General features: G+C 41.6%; 1 protein-coding gene across 7 annotated transcripts in view; it reads left to right on the top strand.

Moving 5' to 3' along the window:
• ERG (ETS transcription factor ERG) overlaps positions 1-18974 on the top strand; it is a 285239-nt gene that overhangs the window by 253986 nt on the left and 12279 nt on the right. For 4 of the 7 annotated variants that reach the window (XM_003263932.3, XM_003263935.4, XM_003263933.3 and 1 more), the window contains 3 exons: positions 9527-9730; positions 10574-10654; positions 12549-12620. In XM_003263932.3, coding sequence (XP_003263980.2) covers positions 9527-9730; positions 10574-10654; positions 12549-12620 — 357 coding nt within the window. The remainder of the gene's footprint in view (positions 1-9526; positions 9731-10573; positions 10655-12548; positions 12621-18974) is intronic. The other 3 variants (XM_003263934.3, XM_004092322.3, XM_030806204.1) reach the window with 1 other exon arrangement.

The following is an 18974-nucleotide window of genomic DNA, read 5'->3' as shown; positions in this document are numbered from 1 at the left end:
AGTTTAATATCCTTTTAAATGCACAGCTGAACTGGGAAGAAAGTCAATGAACTACTTAGGGACTAAAATAAGGAAAAAGTGAGAATACAGCAGAGCAGCACATTCTTATGTTGACATCTGGTTATCCTAGGTTGCTATAATGCAGAGATTTGGATTTTAAAGGTCAACTAGGGGCAAGGAATGAAATCTTGAGTTTGCACAAAGCAGGGAATTGGAACTGAGCCTGTCATTAGCCGAGTCCCCACCCCATACATACAACAGTGTGTGCCAGGAACTCTAAGGCTGAGAAATTAGTACAGAAAAATGGTCATGGGCTAGTGATAATCTGGGAAACCTGGCAGAAGTAAATACGAAATCTTCATGGAGAGACATGTCTTCAACCTACGTTGTACCGAATTCCTGCAGATAGAGACCTGCTAAAGATGACTCTGCCACCCGCAAATTACAAAAAAATAGCTGAAGAGAGATCTCCCCCAACCAAGATTTAACAGAAACAACGAACATGATTAAACCCTCAAGAAGGTTAAATAATTAAAGTATTGGATAAAGAGTATAAAATAAATAAACTTTTTAAATATTAAGGAAGAACATAAAAGAAGGAGTCAAAAAGAGAGTTTGTTGCTAATTGAACCTCACTTCAGATAATAACAAAAGATTTAATTTAAAAAATGGATCCTAGAAGAAGGGAGTGAGATACAGGAAGGAAATGGGAGCAATGAAATTGATTCAGGTGAGGGTAGATCTAGAAAGAAATGGCTGTAAAATGACAACCACAGCCTCCTAAGTAGGGAGTAGAAAATTCAATGGAGTAAAAATACGAGGGAACATTTGTCATGTAAAATCAGAGATTGATGATTCAAATATAAGCTTTCTAAATTACTGGTGATTAAACTTAGATTTTGTTTAAAGATTAACAAGAAAGAGAACTAGAATGTCAAAGAGCCAAACCAATACAGAAACAAAGAAAAACAAGTGAGTGAAGAAAAGTAGATCAATCTGATTAGACACTTGGAAAGGAGAAATAGAGAATGGACTAAGAAAGTTTAACATAAAGCACAAAATAAGACGGTAAAAATCAGATAGATCAGTAATAATAAGTGTAGATGGACCAAATTTGCCATTAAAGACAGAGAGTGATTGACTAGACTAAAAAATAGTCCACAATCAGTTATGGGTTGTTTACAAAAACATCTTGCACAAACAAAGATTGAGAGTTGACAGAATAAGATACGCTAGTCAAAATTGAGTTTTAAAAAAGCTGACAAAAATAGAAATAGAAAGCAGACAAAATATACTTTCAGGCAGAAAGCATAACTGGAGATAATTGAGGGTCATTACATAGTGAAAAAAGGTTAAATTCATGAAAAATATATGATAATGATAAACTTATATGTACCTAATAACATAGCCTTGAAATATGTAATGAACTGCAAAAAGAAATAGTCAAGTCCAATTTAGTGAGATATTTTAATTTGCACTTCTCTGTAATTGATAGGTCAGTGACATTAAAATTAAATATACCTTACCAAGGGTTTTTTTTTCTAGAACTCTGTACTCCCAAATTAGAGAATATGCATTTCTTAAGCAATCAAGGAACATTTATAAAAATTGACCATGCACTAGGCCACCAAAAGAGTAACAAACTTTTTAAAAAGCTAATTTCAGCTGGGCATGGTGGCTCATGCCTGTAATCCCAGCACTTTGGGAGGCCGAGGTGGGTGGATCACCTAAGGTCAGGAGTTCGAGATCAGCCTGGACAACATGGTGAAACCCTGTCTCTATTAAAAATACAAAAATTAGCCGGGGATGGTGGCGGGTGCCTGTAATCCCAGCTACTCGGGAGGCTGAGGCAGTTGAACCCAGGAGGCTGAGGTTGCAGTGAGCCCAGATCATGCCACTGCTCTCCAGCCTAGGTGACAGAGCGAGACACCATCTCAAAAAAATAAAATCAAATCAAATGTTAATTTCATATAGACTCTATTCACTGGCCAACGTGCAATAAAATTAGAAATCAATACCAAAACAATAAATGAACTCTACATATAAGTTAGAAATTTAAAAGGCTCAGAAACAGTCTTGAGATAGGCTCTTTATTTGAGATCAAGTTTCCATTTGTGATGGAATGAATCATTGCTCAAATTTAAGCCAGTTCTCTCTATTGGGCCTGCTTTATAAACGTAATTTCTGTCCTCCTGAGGATGCAAGATGTTAAATCTTATTTTTGCAGGCTTATGAGTGTCTTGGACAGCAGATTGGCTGACTTGCCCAGGGCCTGGATTTATAAACAAACACCTCACTAGGCTTGTGATATGGCTTAGAGGTACATTTTAGTTTTTATTTTTTGATGTTTTTTTTCATAACCAAGAGTAATTTTTTTCTTTTGGGAAGCCAAGATTTTACATTGGTATTATTTAAGAAAAATAACATTCAGGAGTTTCATTATCACCAGTTTGGCTTTTATTTAATCTTACTTTATTCATTTCTCTGGAGGGGCCTCTGAAATAGGATGTTTGCCTGTGTGAGGCATTTTGTTTTACAAAGGCACAGTATGTCTTTGGCAATGCAGTACCCCTTTGCCTGATTTAAATATCCACTCAATATTTTCCTGGCAATAGTGGAACTCTACTAGGTCAGAATCCTGTTTCATGGAAATATTTTTGTTAAATGTCAGCTTTCCTCCCTCCCTCCCACTGCTTATACCCCCACTCCCACTCCACATACAGAGTACATTAACAGTACAACTCCAGAACTCTGTGTGTAATGGTTTACTTTTATTTATTTTTTTAAATTCCAATTTACCAGAGTAGATTTCATAATAACCATGTAACTTAAGATACAAATAAGAGGCTTCAGAGTGTGATGGCTTCTCCTGTTTAGCCTGTGCCATGACAGTTTACCATTTTGGTGTCTATGAAATGTAGAATGATGACACAGATGTTTTCAAAACAATTGGAATGGAAGGCTGAAAATGAACAACTTATCTTCAATGGCTTATGATTCATCTGACAGAAGCACCTCCAAAAGTTTCTTAAAATAGAATCATAAATTGGACTTTTGTGTCTTAAGGAGGAGGCTGCCCCTATGATAATAGATTTTGTTCTTATTCCATTTTAGCAGAGTTTGCAATGCAAAATCGAGTGCGTGGATGCATTCTTTTTTTGCAGTATGTTATTGTTGGCAAAGTGCTTTCACATCCATTATCTCATTTACTTTTCTATTCCCCTAACATTTCATTTAATTACCCACAGAAAAATATAAAACAAATTCCAGAGAGGTTGACGTTTATGTCTAGTAAATGGTTGAATAAGAATCCAAATGTGGGTATTTGGATTCCCAATAAAACCTTTTATTTTCATCACCAAGTTTTCTGTGATTGGTGTTAAGATTTTAAAAAATTTCTTAGAAATTTTCAATTACTCTGAAATCTCTAGAAATGAAAATCCAACCTTGTTAGCAAGACTCAAGGGCCTTGTTGATCTGAGCCCAACTTTCATCCCCATCCTCGTATGTTGCTGTGCCCTCTCTGAAATCCTCCACTGCAGCCACACCAAATTTCTCCCTTCTTCTTAAACATGTCAGATATTTCATGCCCATGTCGGATGAGGCTGGGCTAAGTGGTTCCCCTAAACCAAAGAGCTTCTCTCTACTTCTGTCAAAATTCTTGCTGTTAATCCAAGCTCACTCTCCTGGTAAACCTTTCCCATTTTTCCTGGTTGGTGCTACCTCTCTGCACTTCCACTTCCTGCTTGGATCACGGAGTCTTTTTTTTTTTTTTTTTTTTTTGAGACGGAGTTTCGCTCTTGTTGCCCAGGCTTCTGGAGTGCAATGGCGCAATCTCGGTTTATCGCAACTTCTGCCTCCTGGATTCAAGCAATTCTCCTGCCTCAGCCTCCTGAGTAGCTGGGATTACAAGCATGCGCCACCACGCCCAGCTAATTTTGTATTTTTAGTAGAGATGAGGTTTCTCCATGTTGGTCAGGCTGGTCTCAAACCCTTGACCTCAGGTGATCCACCCTCCTTGGCCTCCCAAAGAGCTGGGATTGCAGATGTGAGCCACCACGCCCGGCCTGATCACGGAGTCTTAGTTCTGCTTTGTGGTTGTGGTCATAAGCTGCCTCTCTCAGTGGATCCTTAGTGTTTCTCTTGGTCTTGGACACTTTGGAATCTCCATAGTACTGGTGCATATAGCCATATGCTCAATGCTTAATGACTTTTACTTGAATTAAATCTATCTTATTTCTTATCCTATTTGAGTCATTTCTCAGGTCCTGAAATTCTTCACATTGTTTTACAGAAGAGAAAAATGAGGTCCAGTTATAAAATTAAATGACAGGTTCCAAACACGCTGCTACCTGGAGGCAAGAGGTGTTCCTACCCAGGGCAGAAGGTCGCACCTAAACGTAGGCAAAGGTGATGCCTCGGCTGGGGCTTATGCTGTAGTCCCCTCTCCTTCCTCCTACACATGTGTGGTTGGGGTCAAGAAAGGAGGAAGACAGGCCTGCTGAATCTCATAGGAACTCGTGAGCCCCTTTCTTTGATTCCTGGCGTGACAGAAGCCATAAAGCTTTGCTGAGATACCGTGGACTGTGGAGGAGACTAGAGAGACTACTGGGGCTCTCCATGGAGTTGAAAGGTTAGGGCCAAAACCTGACAGCCTGGACCCAGTGCACTGACCTGAACTCTAAAAACCATCATCTATAGCTGCAGCATCATTGCCTGGCCAAAGTAGTGGAGGTGGAGTTCAGTGTGAGCAGAGACTAGGTCTTCAGTCTTGTTATCACTTCACTGCCCAGAGATTTGTTAAGTGTTTCCTCTGTGAGAGCATCTAGGACAGATGCCCAAAGGAGGTGGTGAGTATAGGTGAGGGCACAAGAAGGTGCTAGTCCTTCACGCTGTGGGTGGCATGTGGCACAGGCATGGAGGCATTGGCTCAGGAAATGTAGGGTGGAGGGGGAATGGTTGGGAATGACACCCATGGAACAAAGGACTGTGTGCTTCATGCTGGGGAATCTGGGCTTTTCCCCTGCAAACTGTCCTCTATTGCAACACCTCCGGAGTGGGTGCAGGAGAGTGGTGCGAGTGCACAGGAGAAAAGGAATGCCCTCATTTCTTCTACCAAGTGGCCATGTTTTGTTTTCACCATTGTTTGCTTAGAAATTTATAGGGCAGATGTGTGGAGATCAAATGCTAAAAGGATGTGGGAGTGTTCTGACTTCATGTAATTTTACTCTTTTCAGATGAAGCAATCTATATTAACAAAATATAAAAGAAACTGAAACTAACTTTTTATACTCTTGAAAGCAATTTTATAAAAATACTTTCACATATATACTATATATAGGTAGTATATATAGCATATATGTAAGTATATATTTTATATGTTATATATTTCATTATTTTATAAAAATATTTTTATAAAGTATTTTAGTAGTTTTATTTTTTATACTTTTTATAAAATGCTTTGCATAGTTTCATTTTTATTTTTTAACTTTTCTTTTTGTTTTTTTACTTTTATTTTTTATACTTTTAAAAAATACTTTTTATAAAGTATTTAAAGTATTTTATAAAAATACTTTCACATATATTATATATAGGTGGTATGTATAGTATATATATATAATATACATTAAATATATATATATATATGCCCTTTGTAAGACCATGTTTTGGTTTTGAAAAATAGAGAATACATTTTTTATGAATAATTTGTGACACAAGTATTCCATATTTATTATAGAAAAATGAGAAAATATAGTTTAGTGAAAATGACAAATCTAAAATTCCCCATCTCCTTTTCCTCAGAGACAACAGTTCACATTTTGCTGTATCTCCCTCGGAATTTCTTTCTCTGCAGATATTTATATATCTTTGCAAAATACAATGATATCATAATAATATTTTGAAATTTTAAAATGCAATCTACTCTGAACATTTTATCATATCAATAAATATATTTCAACAGTGTAATTTTTAGTCTCTAAATATCACAGGAATATTCCTAAATGCATTACAAAACTAGTTCTCTTTTGCTGGACATTTAGGGTGTTTCCAATGTTTTGCTATTATAAACAACACTACGAAGAACATCCTTGACAATAAATCATTGCGCACATCCTCTATTATTTCCTTAGGATAAATTTCTAGAAATGGAATTTTTAAGCCAGGGAATATGCACATATTTAAAGACGTTTGATTGTATTGTTGTGTTGTATTGTTGTATCGTATTGTTGTGTTGTTCATCAGAAAGGTTGTAGTAATTTATATTCATATCGGCAGAACTCCAGAGCTCCAGAACAGCCTTTTACCAACTCAGAGTGAGACTTGTAGAGATAAGTACAATACAGGTTGAGGACTTTGTCTCTGGGGTGTTGGACCTGATTCCCTTAAAGGAAAACTGAATGGGCCATGATAACCCTTGGCTTGATGAGCGAAACCAATTAAGGGGCACACCAAGGGATAATAGAGAGATTAAACTTCTCCTTTCACCATTTTAACATGAACCTAGTGGCTTTCAGACAATATGTTTAGGTATCATTTTGAGAATATCCAGTTCCACCATTTAGAGAAGAAAATCTATTCCCAGAATGAACTTATTTCTAGGAAGTACAGTTGTTACATTAAAAATAAAATAGTCCTCCCGTTTTGTTAAAAGCAAAGCAAAACAAAACAAAAAGGTGGGTTTGGCTAACATGAAAGGATGGAGCTTATAGGGAATGACTTGGGTAGGATGGGGGGTCTTCTCTCTGTGAAGATGGAGCAAACTGTCCTCTGCGCAGAACCAAAGATAAAGAGAACTTGCCTAAGACCTCAGTATGATCCATTTTTGTAGAAAGAGGAATTCTGACATGTCACGATAAAAGAAACATTTTATCTCTGAAAGCCAAATTCTCAGCCAATGACGAAGAGTCATCTGAACTTCAGTGAACTGGATAACATTAACCTTCCATATCTACATTCAGTTTTCACAGACTAACAACATGTTTCCAAGTGTTTGGATGACAAATAAACATGTACACTTTTCTGTCATCACTGCCGTTGGAGTTTTTGTTGATATTCTCTGTAGCAAAACCAGAGTTCCCTTTAGTTTTCAGGTTCTGCGCACTGATTTTTTTTTTTTTTTTTTTTTTTTTGAGATGGAGTCTCACTCTGTCGCTCAGGCTGGAGTGCAGTGGCCTGATCTCGGCTCACTGCAAGCTCCACCTCCTGGGTTCATGCCATTCTCCTGCCTCAGCCTCCCAAGTAGCTGAGACTACAGGTGCCCGCCACCACGCCCAGCTAATTTTTTTTTTTATTTTTAGTAGAGACGGGGTTTCACCGTGTTAGCCAGGATGGTCTCGATCTCCTGACCTCGTGATCCACCTGCCTCAGCCTCCCAAAGTGCTGGGATTACAGGCGTGAGCCACCACGCCTGGCCCACGCACTGATTTTTAAGTGAGAATGTGGGTGTTTAAATATTGGTAGACATCCAATGCTAGCTGGTCAAGTTGAAAATGGATGTGCCCTGTAACTCAGAAATCCCATATCTAGGTACTCAGCCAAGGCCAGCGTGTCCCCAAGTTTCATGTGAAAATGTAGATTCTGGTTCAGCAGGTCTGGGTGGGGCCTGACAGTCAGCAGTTCTAATTAGCTCGCAGGTGATGCTGATGCTGCCCGGTTGGAGGACCACGCTTGGAGTAGTGAGGCCCAGGGAAGATGATCTGAACCTTGGCTGCTCATTACAGTCACCTGGGGGAGCTCTTCTCGACTGTGATGCCCAACTGCCCTCCAGCCTAATTGAAACAGACTCTCCCAGGGGAGACCAGACATCACTAGTTTTTCAGTCTCCCCAGATGATTCCAAAAAGGACCCCAGGCCCTGGACCAATGTGGACTCATTCATGCGTATGCATGGAGATGGACAGGGGACATTCACTAAATAAATTGAGACTATCACGTGGGGGAGGCCTAAGAGCTGCTTAATGATTGAGTATATCTTTGTGAATTAACTTGGCTACATCTTGAAATTATAACATTGAATGCCAATAGCAAATCAGATATCGTTTATGTTAACTTTAAATACACAAAACAATATATGTAGTTTAAATGGTAAAAATATTAAAATATGTATAGGAATGATACATGTACTAACTTCAGGATAGGTGTTTGCAGTAGGAGAATGGAATGGGAAGGGTAGATTCTACTGGACCTGCAATAATTTCTTTCTCGTATGTAGATGAAAGGAAGAAAGGGAGGGAGAAGCGAAGGAAGGAAGAAGGAAGGAAGGAGAGGAAGAGAACTCTGGGTGTATGACTGGCTGGCTGTTTCTCACTATTATTATGGTTTACCTCTGTAAACCTAAAAATGTGTTGCAGCAGCATACTACATGCTCCATTCTTGAGTAGCCTAAAATATTAGTGGGACCAAACAAGCAAGGATCTGAAAGTATTAGCTAAAATGTGACTCCCACACCTGACTTTCATTCAAGAGGATTTGAAACATCCTGGCATGCCTGACCCCCAAGGGCTCGTCCGGGGAGCTGAGATCAGTGCTCTTAGTTTACAGGTGGGACAGACACAGAAAGGAGACATAGCTGCCCACAGCAAGGTCCAGAAAGTGGAGAAATGGTGGGATTAGAACTCAGGACTGCAACTCTCTGCCCATGTGTCTCTCAGGGCTCGGGGCCCAAGGGAGCAGCCGCCCCATTTACCACACTCTGAAGACCCTACCACTGACGGTGTTTACCACAGGACATCCCGGCTGGCGTTTCTGTTGGAGATCACCTGCTCCTTCTCCCCAGGGCCCTGCTCTGCCTGTCCTATAGGTGGCAGTGGAGTGTGACGACGTAGCCTGCATCCCTTGGGGTATTTGTGCTCGCCATGGCCAGCTGTGGAATGCAAAAACCACTCACCAACCCCACTCCTGCAGGTGCTGGTTAATTGCAAAACCAAACACCCTGCAGGAAAAGTCTGGAACTGACAGCTCTCTGTGAGGAACGCTGGCTCATAGGAGGGGCTGGAGTCTTGGTGTATCTATATTTCATTTCAGATTCTGTGGTCAGTATTTTTCAGTATTTTGCATAAATACTGTTATCATTATTTTTGTTGTTGTTGTGATCTGTAATTAGCACCTTCCTGATATGTGTTGCTTACTCTTATTTCCATATAAATATTCCAGTAGTTTTCTAAGGAAAGGAAGTTTCCTCTTCTTCTTACTCATTTTAAAATGAATAAATAAAATGGAACATAAATGAGAAAAAAGAATTTTTAAAATCTTATGCCTACAGGAAACTTTAGATTGAGCAAAAAAGAGGGCATGTGATGTGAATAATCCCAAGATTCCAGAACTATTCACTTTAAAGACAATGATCTATGGATGTGAGGCAGCTTTTGTCTTTCCCCTAAGATGTTCTCCTGGGTAACCAGGGATCCTGGCTGGAGGCTGTGCTTGTGGAAGGTAGCTGGTCAGAAATCCCGCATGGATGGGGATCTACCCCAAGATGCAGTTACCTGGCTTCAGGAATTGACTGAATGTGTTCCCACCCCTTTCAGATCCTACGCTATGGAGTACAGACCATGTGCGGCAGTGGCTGGAGTGGGCGGTGAAAGAATATGGCCTTCCAGACGTCAACATCTTGTTATTCCAGAACATCGACGGGAAGGAGCTGTGCAAGATGACCAAGGACGACTTCCAGAGGCTCACCCCCAGCTACAACGCCGACATCCTTCTCTCACATCTCCACTACCTCAGAGAGAGTAAGCTCCCCCTTCCTCCAAGGATAGATGGCTGTGGCTATGGTTCTTATGACCTGAGCTTCAGAGGGTTCAAACAGGTGTGTCGACAGCATCCTTCTGCCCTCGCCCAGTTCCCACTGGGGATCCGAGGGAACCACACGCTTGGTATGTGATGACTTAGGGAAACAGCACCCTGGCCACATCACCTGATGAGAAGTAGTCAGCGCTCTCAGAAGCCAAAATTCACTTCCACACTCAGCTGCCTCCTCCAGGGTCCTGCGACCAAGAAGATGGAATGTCAAAGGGAAAGGAAGCGTTAACTGGTCACACATTGGTTAACTCTCCATGATACCCCAAATCGAAATACAGTCACTAAGGCTCCTCTTTCGTAGGAATTAGGGGGATTATTCTCCCTAAAGTTACATGAAGCCCCACTTTATATTCTAACCTGAGCACAGATCAAGGGAAGTTTTCACTTTGTATCATGTGATTCGGCTTAACCTGACAGAAAGGGATGGCATGTTGGCATGAATCCAGAATGTTTGCTGCATGCTTTAATTTCTACAACGTCCAGCATGGTGAGAAGGAAGTAGTGTGACAGACAGTGAGCTGGAGTAAATTCTCCTCCATTGCTTTGCCTGGCATCCCAACCACTTCTTCCCTGGATTAAAGATGGGCCCCCATGTAGGTTTTAACATGCTAACAAGTAGCAGGTTGATGGAAATGGTTATAAGCTGCCCGTGATGTTAGTGTGGGAGTGGGGGAATGGTTTTCTTTCTTTCTTTTTCTTTTTTTTGTAAGAAAGGTAATTCTCTCTCTCTCTCTTTTTTTCATTTTGATGTCGCTTTTTGTTTTGTTTTGTAGCTCCTCTTCCACATTTGACTTCAGATGATGTTGATAAAGCCTTACAAAACTCTCCACGGTTAATGCATGCTAGAAACACAGGTAATGCTGGCCCCGCCCCTGCCTCCCAGCAAGAGCATAAGGTCTTACGTACAGGTTGCATGCTTTCATGGGAAACCAGACAGAACGCACGTAGATGATTCAGAATACTTTCCGATACTTAGGAGGTACCACAGCCTAAAGGAAGGTGAAGCCCTTTGGTTTTCTGAGTGCTTCCCAAGCACCCCACTTTGATTATCAAAGGGTTCCTTTTTAACCAGGAGACGTGCAGAATTTGCCTTTAGCCATAACTTTAGCTCACATTTGTCGGATTACAATCTTCTTCTGGTCATCCCAATATATTCGCTGTGCTGACTCTGTAAGACACTAAAAGCATGTTCGATATAAAAGAGCCCTTAGCAGCCTCCTTTAATTTTTTTCATTTTTATTCTTAAAGAAATATTTGCTAGGATAAGTTGGAATTTTCTTTTTCCTTTCCCATAAACTTTTAGGCTATTTGATTTGTTTTCCTACAGACTTTGTATGTTTGCAAAAGGCAGGAGGGAATTTCTGTAACATTTTGAGAGCTTTTGTTCGGAGGGAACCTCTGCTATAATTTTGGAGAATATGAAATTAGTCACTAACCAAATGCCTGTTTTCTATCTCTAACCATTGACTCTACATTTGACTTATTTATGTATTTATTTTGCCTGAGCCTAAGTAGGGTTTAACACCATGCCTCATCCTGGCTAACCTTCCTCCCTCGCCCCCCGCTCACAGCAGAGGCTGGGTTTTCTGTGGATGAATGTGTTCCTGGTTCACGTCCATCTGCTCCTTCCTGATGGAGAGAGTTCCGGAAGCATGGCCACCGGCTGCTCACCCCACTCTGTTAGCTGCAGGGACCCTCCACAGTCACTTGGGCTAGGGAGGGAGACAGGAAGTGCCAGGAAGCCTTGCAAGTCAGCCAGTTAACTCACGATCAGCCCTCACATAGAAATACAGCCATTTTCCCAATATCTACCATTTTATTTTAAAATATAAAATGTGAGTGAGTCCCGGTTTGAGTATTACAATGAAATTGCTCATTTATCATGGTCTTCTATATCCAACACATTGTCTTTTTAATCTGAAGTTTTAAAAAACCTGCTTCGAGTTGGTAGTACACTTTTTCAATAATTTTGGTTGCACACATCAGCCTGTTAGTGACCTTGTGGCCAGAAATAACAGATAACTTAGAGGAAGTTACTTCCCCTTCTTAGGAAACACCTTTGAGCTATGCACATTTTCTGATAATTTCACATTTATTTAGGAATTCTTTAACTATTGAGTGAAAGTTTCAAAAAAAGCTCCAAATGTATTAATTTTGCTATTGTTAAACACAGAAGCAACCAATGAACAGGACAACAAATTCCAAATGGACTGAACTGTGAAAGGGAATTTTCTCAGCTGACAACATGAGTTTTGGTCAAAAGAGAGAAAGGGAAAACTCATTCGAATAGAGATGTGAATTAATTATTAATAAAATCCATATACTCTTAGGCTAAATACTTATAATTGCTTGATACTACTTTCCAAGAGCTCTGTAAAATATATTATGGGTTTTTATACAAGTTGAAAAATAAAATATGTACCATATAATTTTTTAATAAAATGAGATTGCCCAGTGGGAAGTGGGATTGAGGGGGACACAGATAGGGCTTCATTAAGAAGCTATAAAATCAAAACACAAAACGCTTTATAGCAAATGGGGCACAGGAGTACACCAAGCCTCCAAGTTTCACTTCCATCTTGAGAATCTGACGCGTGCACCTGTCCGTTTCTCCGGAGCTCTGTTAAGGCAGGTTTGAGGAAGTCTCTTCCCTTTGTTGTCATAGGGAAAAGTAGATTTGGCGCTGATGTTGACATCGACAACCACAACAAAAGACCTTCACATGTTTGTCTTTCCTTTTGTCTGCAGGGGGTGCAGCTTTTATTTTCCCAAATACTTCAGTATATCCTGAAGCTACGCAAAGAATTACAACTAGGCCAGGTACGAAAACACCCCTGTGTGATCTCTTCATTGAGAGACATCCCAGATGTCCTGCTGAGATCCGTGCCCTAAGTCACGCGATACAAAGAGAGCTGGTCCCGGAGCTGAAGCCAGTCCCAGACAGTCTTTTTCTGCCTCTGTTGATTTGGAGACTAAATCCCCTCAAACCATTTCATTCAAAGACCACACTAAAGGAATTAAGAGCAGATTAACCCTTTAACTAGCTCTTCAGAAAGATAGATGGGCAAAGAAGGCATCCTGGATGCCTGGCAGTTAGGAATAGGCCCACTTTTGAACTAACAGAAGGATCCGTCCCTCCTCGGGGGAAGAGCACAAAACAAGGACACTCCCCAGATTCACAGTGACCCATTATCAGTATGTCACAAGAAGCCGGTCTTGCAGAGCAGAAGCATGCAATCAGTAGTATTTACATCTGAATCTTACTGCCTGTCTTCCAGATGATTTAATTAGGTAATTAATTTACATGCCATTCATGCAAAAATAAACATCTATCAAGTGCCCATTAGTGCCAAGCATGATGTTAGACTCTGGAAGTATAAAGATGAACCAGGCTTCAGTAAGCTTCCTGTCTTCAGAAAGTTCACTTCTTCATTTAGCTTGGCTTGTTCATTTGCTGAGTGCCTCCTCTGTGCCAGCCACGGATGGTATGACGGTGAACAAGCCGAAAAGTTTCGCCTCCAGTTCTAGATGTTTCAGTAGAGTGACCTAGAGCCAGAGAGACAGATATGTACACATAAATATTTTCCCTAATGTGATAGATTTTATGGTAGAGGCACAACATCTAGCAATACAGGCTGTAGAAGCAGGGGTGGGGAGGAACCCAATCCCCCATGAAAGGCATAAAGATGCTTTCCAGAGGAATGGCCACATGGCAAAGGGGAATTAGATGTTTGCCAGACGAATAATGAGCAGGGAGAGAGGGCATTTCCCAGAAGGGTATAGCTTGCCTTAAGCATCTGTCCCCTCCCTGGGACTTACATCAGCCCGATAAGCTAGGTATCATTGTACCAGCCTCACAGATGATGACTTCGTGTTCAGGGTGGTGGGATGGTTTCTCCATATTCATACATGCTTCCAGAATTCATGTTAAACTCAGGCGACTCCTCTTTCACCTCTGTCACATATCCGGAATACACAAGTCTCAGTTTGAACTGGTTCGAGATCTAGGCTTGGCAACTACTCTTTCTTTCTAATGAGAAAGACTGGGGGCCCAGGGAGCTAAAGAGAATGAATGAGGAAGCTTCTCGGGCTGTTTAAATACTGACACTGCCCTGGTTACTGCCTAGTGACTTCAGGCTGGCAACTTTCTCTTCTCTAACGTCAGAGAAAAAGTTTGCTCTCTTGCTCCTGGGAAGCATGGTGGAAAGGCTTAGCTAAGAGGTACTAAGAGGTAGTAAGTCATCTCTGTCATGTAAGAGATTTCACAGGCCATTGAAACATGGGCAAGACCCAGTTCCTAGAGTCTACAAGACTGGTCCTAAAGAAATCCACCACGTGTATTGCAAGTGGAAAATAGAAATTCATGTTTGACTCAAGTTCTAGAGAGTTTGTAATTCTGTGAGCATTTAAAAAATATTTCCATATATACTTAAAAAATAAAAGCTATTTCTAAAACATTTGGCTGGGGTTTTAAAAAATTTTTTACTTTTTAATTTTGTATTTGTTTGTTTATGTTAAGACATCTCATAGGTGCCTCTGACTGAGTTGCAAAGCCAGGGGTTGTGAGCTAGTGTTATAAACTGTGTTAAAAGATCACAACACTGGCCAAATTCATTGGCACAATCTCTCTGTCAGACAAGCCAGCTGACTGATGCTACCTGGTTAAGACAGTGGGTCCTGTAGCTGCTTTGTTTTCACATTTTAGGATATGGTGGATTTGGATGGTATGGCCTATCCAGGTGGATGGAGAAGAGGGTGACTGTGAGGATGTTGGTTGGGACTCCCTCTCTGCCCAACTCAGGGAAGGCAAGGGTGGCAAACTCAGACACCTCCCATGCCACTCTGGTGGTGCTCTTCCATGGGCCCATGATTTGAGCGTGACCTGGGAAAGAGCACACTTCCACAGCTCCACTACTAGTCAAGTATGTTTTTGCGACTCAGTTTGTACCTGAAATAACCTGTTTTGACCACTGCTACTGTGATTATGAGAACCAGTACAAATATTGGTATCTGACCTGTAAAGAATTTAAAGCAGACTGAACAAGCCAGAGGACTGTTTACTGTAGGCCCTATTCAGGGACTTGACCTTGGAGATAAGAACTAGTTATACACCTCGGGTCATCCATTGCTAAGCGATCAATCTTAAAGGACTGGTCCTGTGGAGATAAAAGCTGTGAACCTGCAACTGGAGAATGAACGTCGTGATGGCTGAGGGGGAAGAGCTTTTGCATCACTAACTTTCAGAGCTGCACGAGTCCCAGAGGGAGGTCACTGGGAATCTGACGATATCCCTGTGGTCAGTGGGTACCTGACTACTTTCAGAAAGGTGATTGTTGACTGTTTCTTTGAAGGTCCTTGGGGATACAGACCCAAATCCCTGTCTCCTCCACTCTCGGTTTGCTGTGCCGTGATCTTCATTTCCATACCCTTTGTCTAATCCCACATCCGAGGGAACCAAACTCTGGTCAGTGTTATTGTGCTGACCATGAAGCAAGCCAGGCTCCTAGGTAACAACTCTACTTAGACCAGAATCTGTCTCTTCTCTGCATGGTGGCCGTTTCATTATAGAGTCCCTGATAGAGGAGACAGTGATGTTCAGGGTTTACTGGTTAGATTAGACAGCACTCTGCACCCTTTCTGCAGAGACTTCTTCTACACATGTGTGTTGTCCTGCTGCATCCACCTTCCCAGCACTTCCTCACCACCCTTCCCTCCTTCCCTTCCCACTGTGAGTCACCCATCCCTGGGTTACTGCCCCAACCTACCTTTTTTTTTCTTTTTTTTCTTTTCTTTTATGTTCTCTTCTCTTCTTTTCTTTCTTTCTTTTTTTTTTTGAGATGGAGTCTCACTCTGTTGCCAGGCTGAAGTGCAGTGGTGCAATCTTGGCTCACCACAGCCTCTGCCTCCTGAGTTCAAGCGATTCTTCTGTCTCAGCCTCCTGAGTAGCTGGGGCTACAGGCGCATGCCACCATGCCCAGCTAATTTTTGTATTTTTAGTAGAGACGGGGTTTCACCATCTTGGCCAGGATGGTCTTATCTCTTGACCTCGTAATCCGCCCACCTCTACCTCCCAAAGTGCTGGGATTACAGGCGTGAACCACCATGCCCGGCTCCCAATCTACCTTTTCTTCTGTTCATGGCCCACCTTCCCAAGTGGATCATTTATTCCAGAGCCCCCTGACTGCTTCCCTGTCAGCTCAGTCTCACCGCTGCTATGTCAGTTCAGTCTCCCTGCACAATTGGCGGAGGCTGTTCACTGACCTCACAGGGGACCACATGTGAACATGCCCTGCCACCACCACCACCTGCCATTTGTCCAAACCTCATCCCTTTTCCTTGCATGCCCATACCTAGTATTTTCCCACATTTTGCTGATTCAAGATTTACCTTCTTTCACGACCCCTTTGTTGAATTAGCATTGAGACGGTCTTCTCTACTCTCATAAAGTATCAACCCATAGGCATATCATTTTACATTCTGTGGTTTTATGATTTTTTAATATATATATATATTTTATTATACTTTATTTTATGATGTTTCACGTGTTTCTCACGTTGTTGCAGTTACTACGACCAGAATCCCTTTCTGTACCTCCTCTACAAACACCCTTCTTTTTTGCTGATTCCACTTCTTTTGGAGCCATAGCCCTTTGAGGTCTCAGGGGAAAAAAGTGGCAAACACATATCCACAGAACCTTGCAAGCCCCTATTAACTACATAGCGCGCCACCCTGCCTGTCCTCTTAGGAGCAGGTCATGCAAAAGCTCAGTTCTATCCCAAGGATGATGTTCTGCAACCCCATCCTTTCCTCTTCTATCCCCATGACAACCCATATATTATGATATGCCTCTGGGGTGTTATCAAAAGAGATTAGAGAGTTAAGCCTGCAAATGCAGCCTTCGCTTCTACTTTGAAGCTGCTGCTCTTCAGGGGTTTCTTGGAATCTTAAATTATTCCTCCACTGGAGCTCACAGCCTAGTGCTTTTCAGCACAGCTAGGCGCGTGAGACAATGCAACTACTGCATAGCACTTCTCAGTTAGGTGTTACGTAAAGCCTGTATCTTAGCAAATGGCTAAAACTGCATTCTTTGCTTCCCCTTAGTTCTTATATAACCACAGGGATCTGCAAACCTAGGCAAGAAGGGAATGCAAAATGTTTCCAAAACTCCATGCCTTTGATATAGAATGTTAAGAAGATCTGGAGGAAAATAGAGAGCAACTTAATTATGTTAAGGTTGACTCAAACTTGTTTTTTCATTTCACAGACATTGATAGATTGGTTCTCAGCAGCAGCTCTTGCTCTTCCTAATTTGTGTTCCCCATTAGCATCTAATTTCAAGAGCAGGCAAATCTCATCTTTTCCCATCCAGCCCAGCCAGGGAACCTCCAGAGTTGCTTTGCAGATATGATGTGGATCCTGCAGAATGAAGATGAGCTCTTCCATCATCCACATTCTTGCGCTTTAAAAAATAAAGCGGGTAGGCAGCGGGGTGGCGGTGTGGGGGGTGTGGGGCAAGAGCTAGAGGGTTCCTCCTCAGTGAGTTTGATGAAGGGAGAATGTAAAACTTGGCTGAACTTAGCCCTCCAGGAAAGGGTAGCCAGAATGTTGTATTAATTTATTGATGTCTTCAAAGGGGTGTGGTGGAGGAGGAGTCTCATTCAGAATGAGAAGCTGATCCCAGCTCCCAGGAAATCAACACAGTTGCTGGTGTGTAGCGGTCAGCACTAGCCGAGTCCCTATTTGTAGCTTCATGCTGTTTTTTTATACTTTTGTGATGTAATGTACATCTGTGTTCACCCGAGCTGCCTATGCAATGACTTTTATAAAGCTCAGTTTTGAAACACAGTCTTTTACAGATAAAACAGCAGAACCAGTGCCAGAAAGCAGCCTTCCCTTACATGGGCACTTCTGCCAAGCATATGAGTTCATTACCTTGAAGATCAAAGTTAAAGAGAAATGGAGAGGGTGTTGAAATGATCAGCAAAAATTAAATGTAAAATGTATTCTTATTGGAAGTTCAATGCTCTATTATCAATAAAGGACAGATAGCAAAAATACATGGAGGAGTTATTTTTCAAGCAGTCAAGAGCAGAACTACTAAGGTTTTGAGATGGTGTAGCTGCTGAAGCAGTCACCCCTGGCTGTCCCCCATCTCAGTGAGCCTGAGTTGAATGTTTCCCAATGTCACATCCCACAGGGAACACTTAGTGCCCACAGCATGTGATCGGTAGCCGATAAGGAAGCATTGGACCAGAATGTCATGGAAGAAAACAAAAGCCCGCTTATCTTCCACGCAATATGTTTATGAACATGTTAATCATTGTTCATATAAATGTCTCAAATACTTGGCTGAAAAGTAGGCTCTGTTTAGTGTTAAGTTTCGACTTATTTTCAAGGGAGGATGGGATATCGTTATACACCTAAGAAGGATTTTGTGAATAAAGAGTTTCAAAATATTTTGGGAGTAGTAGTTTGGCATTTATTTTTTTTCCAAGTCACATTTCATGAGCAATAATTTTCTGTTTAAGGTAGTGTCTGACTAACCTACTGATGCTGTCTATTCGTTCCATTAGCATACTTATGCCATGGGTAAAAGCAATCCATCTAGAACTCTTTCAACCATTTTTTAGTTTGTCTTTGCACACTCTAGATAGCATTTCTGAAATCATCTGCAGGAACAGAGTTCCTGAAAAGAGCAATGGTCTAGAGCAGGCTTTCTCAGACTTCAGTGTGCACCAGAGTCACCCAGGATCTTGTCAAAATGCTGATTCTGAGGCCAGGCGCGGTGGCTCACGCCTGTAATCCCAGCATTTTAGGAGGCTGAGGCGGGCGGATCACGAGGTCAGGAGATCGAGACCATCCTGGCTAACACCGTGAGACCCCATCTCTACTAAAAATACAAAAAATTAGCTGGGCATGGTGGCAGGCGCCTGTAGTCCCAGCTACTCGGGAGGCTGAGGCAGGAGAATGGCGTGAACCCAGGAGGCGGGGCTTGCAGTGAGCCGAGATCACGCCACTGCACTCCAGCCTGGGGGACAGAGCAAGGCTCCATCTCAAAAAAAAAAAAAAAAAAAAAAATGCTGATTCTGATGCAGTAGGTCTGGGGTAAGATTCTGCATTTCTGGAAAGCTCCCAGGTATTGTTGATGTTGCTGGTCCACAGACCACTCTTTGA

Source organism: Nomascus leucogenys, chromosome 25 (genome assembly GCF_006542625.1).
Source record: "Nomascus leucogenys isolate Asia chromosome 25, Asia_NLE_v1, whole genome shotgun sequence".
Classification (NCBI taxonomy): domain Eukaryota; kingdom Metazoa; phylum Chordata; class Mammalia; order Primates; family Hylobatidae; genus Nomascus; species Nomascus leucogenys.
This window is presented reverse-complemented; position numbering and strand designations above follow the sequence as displayed.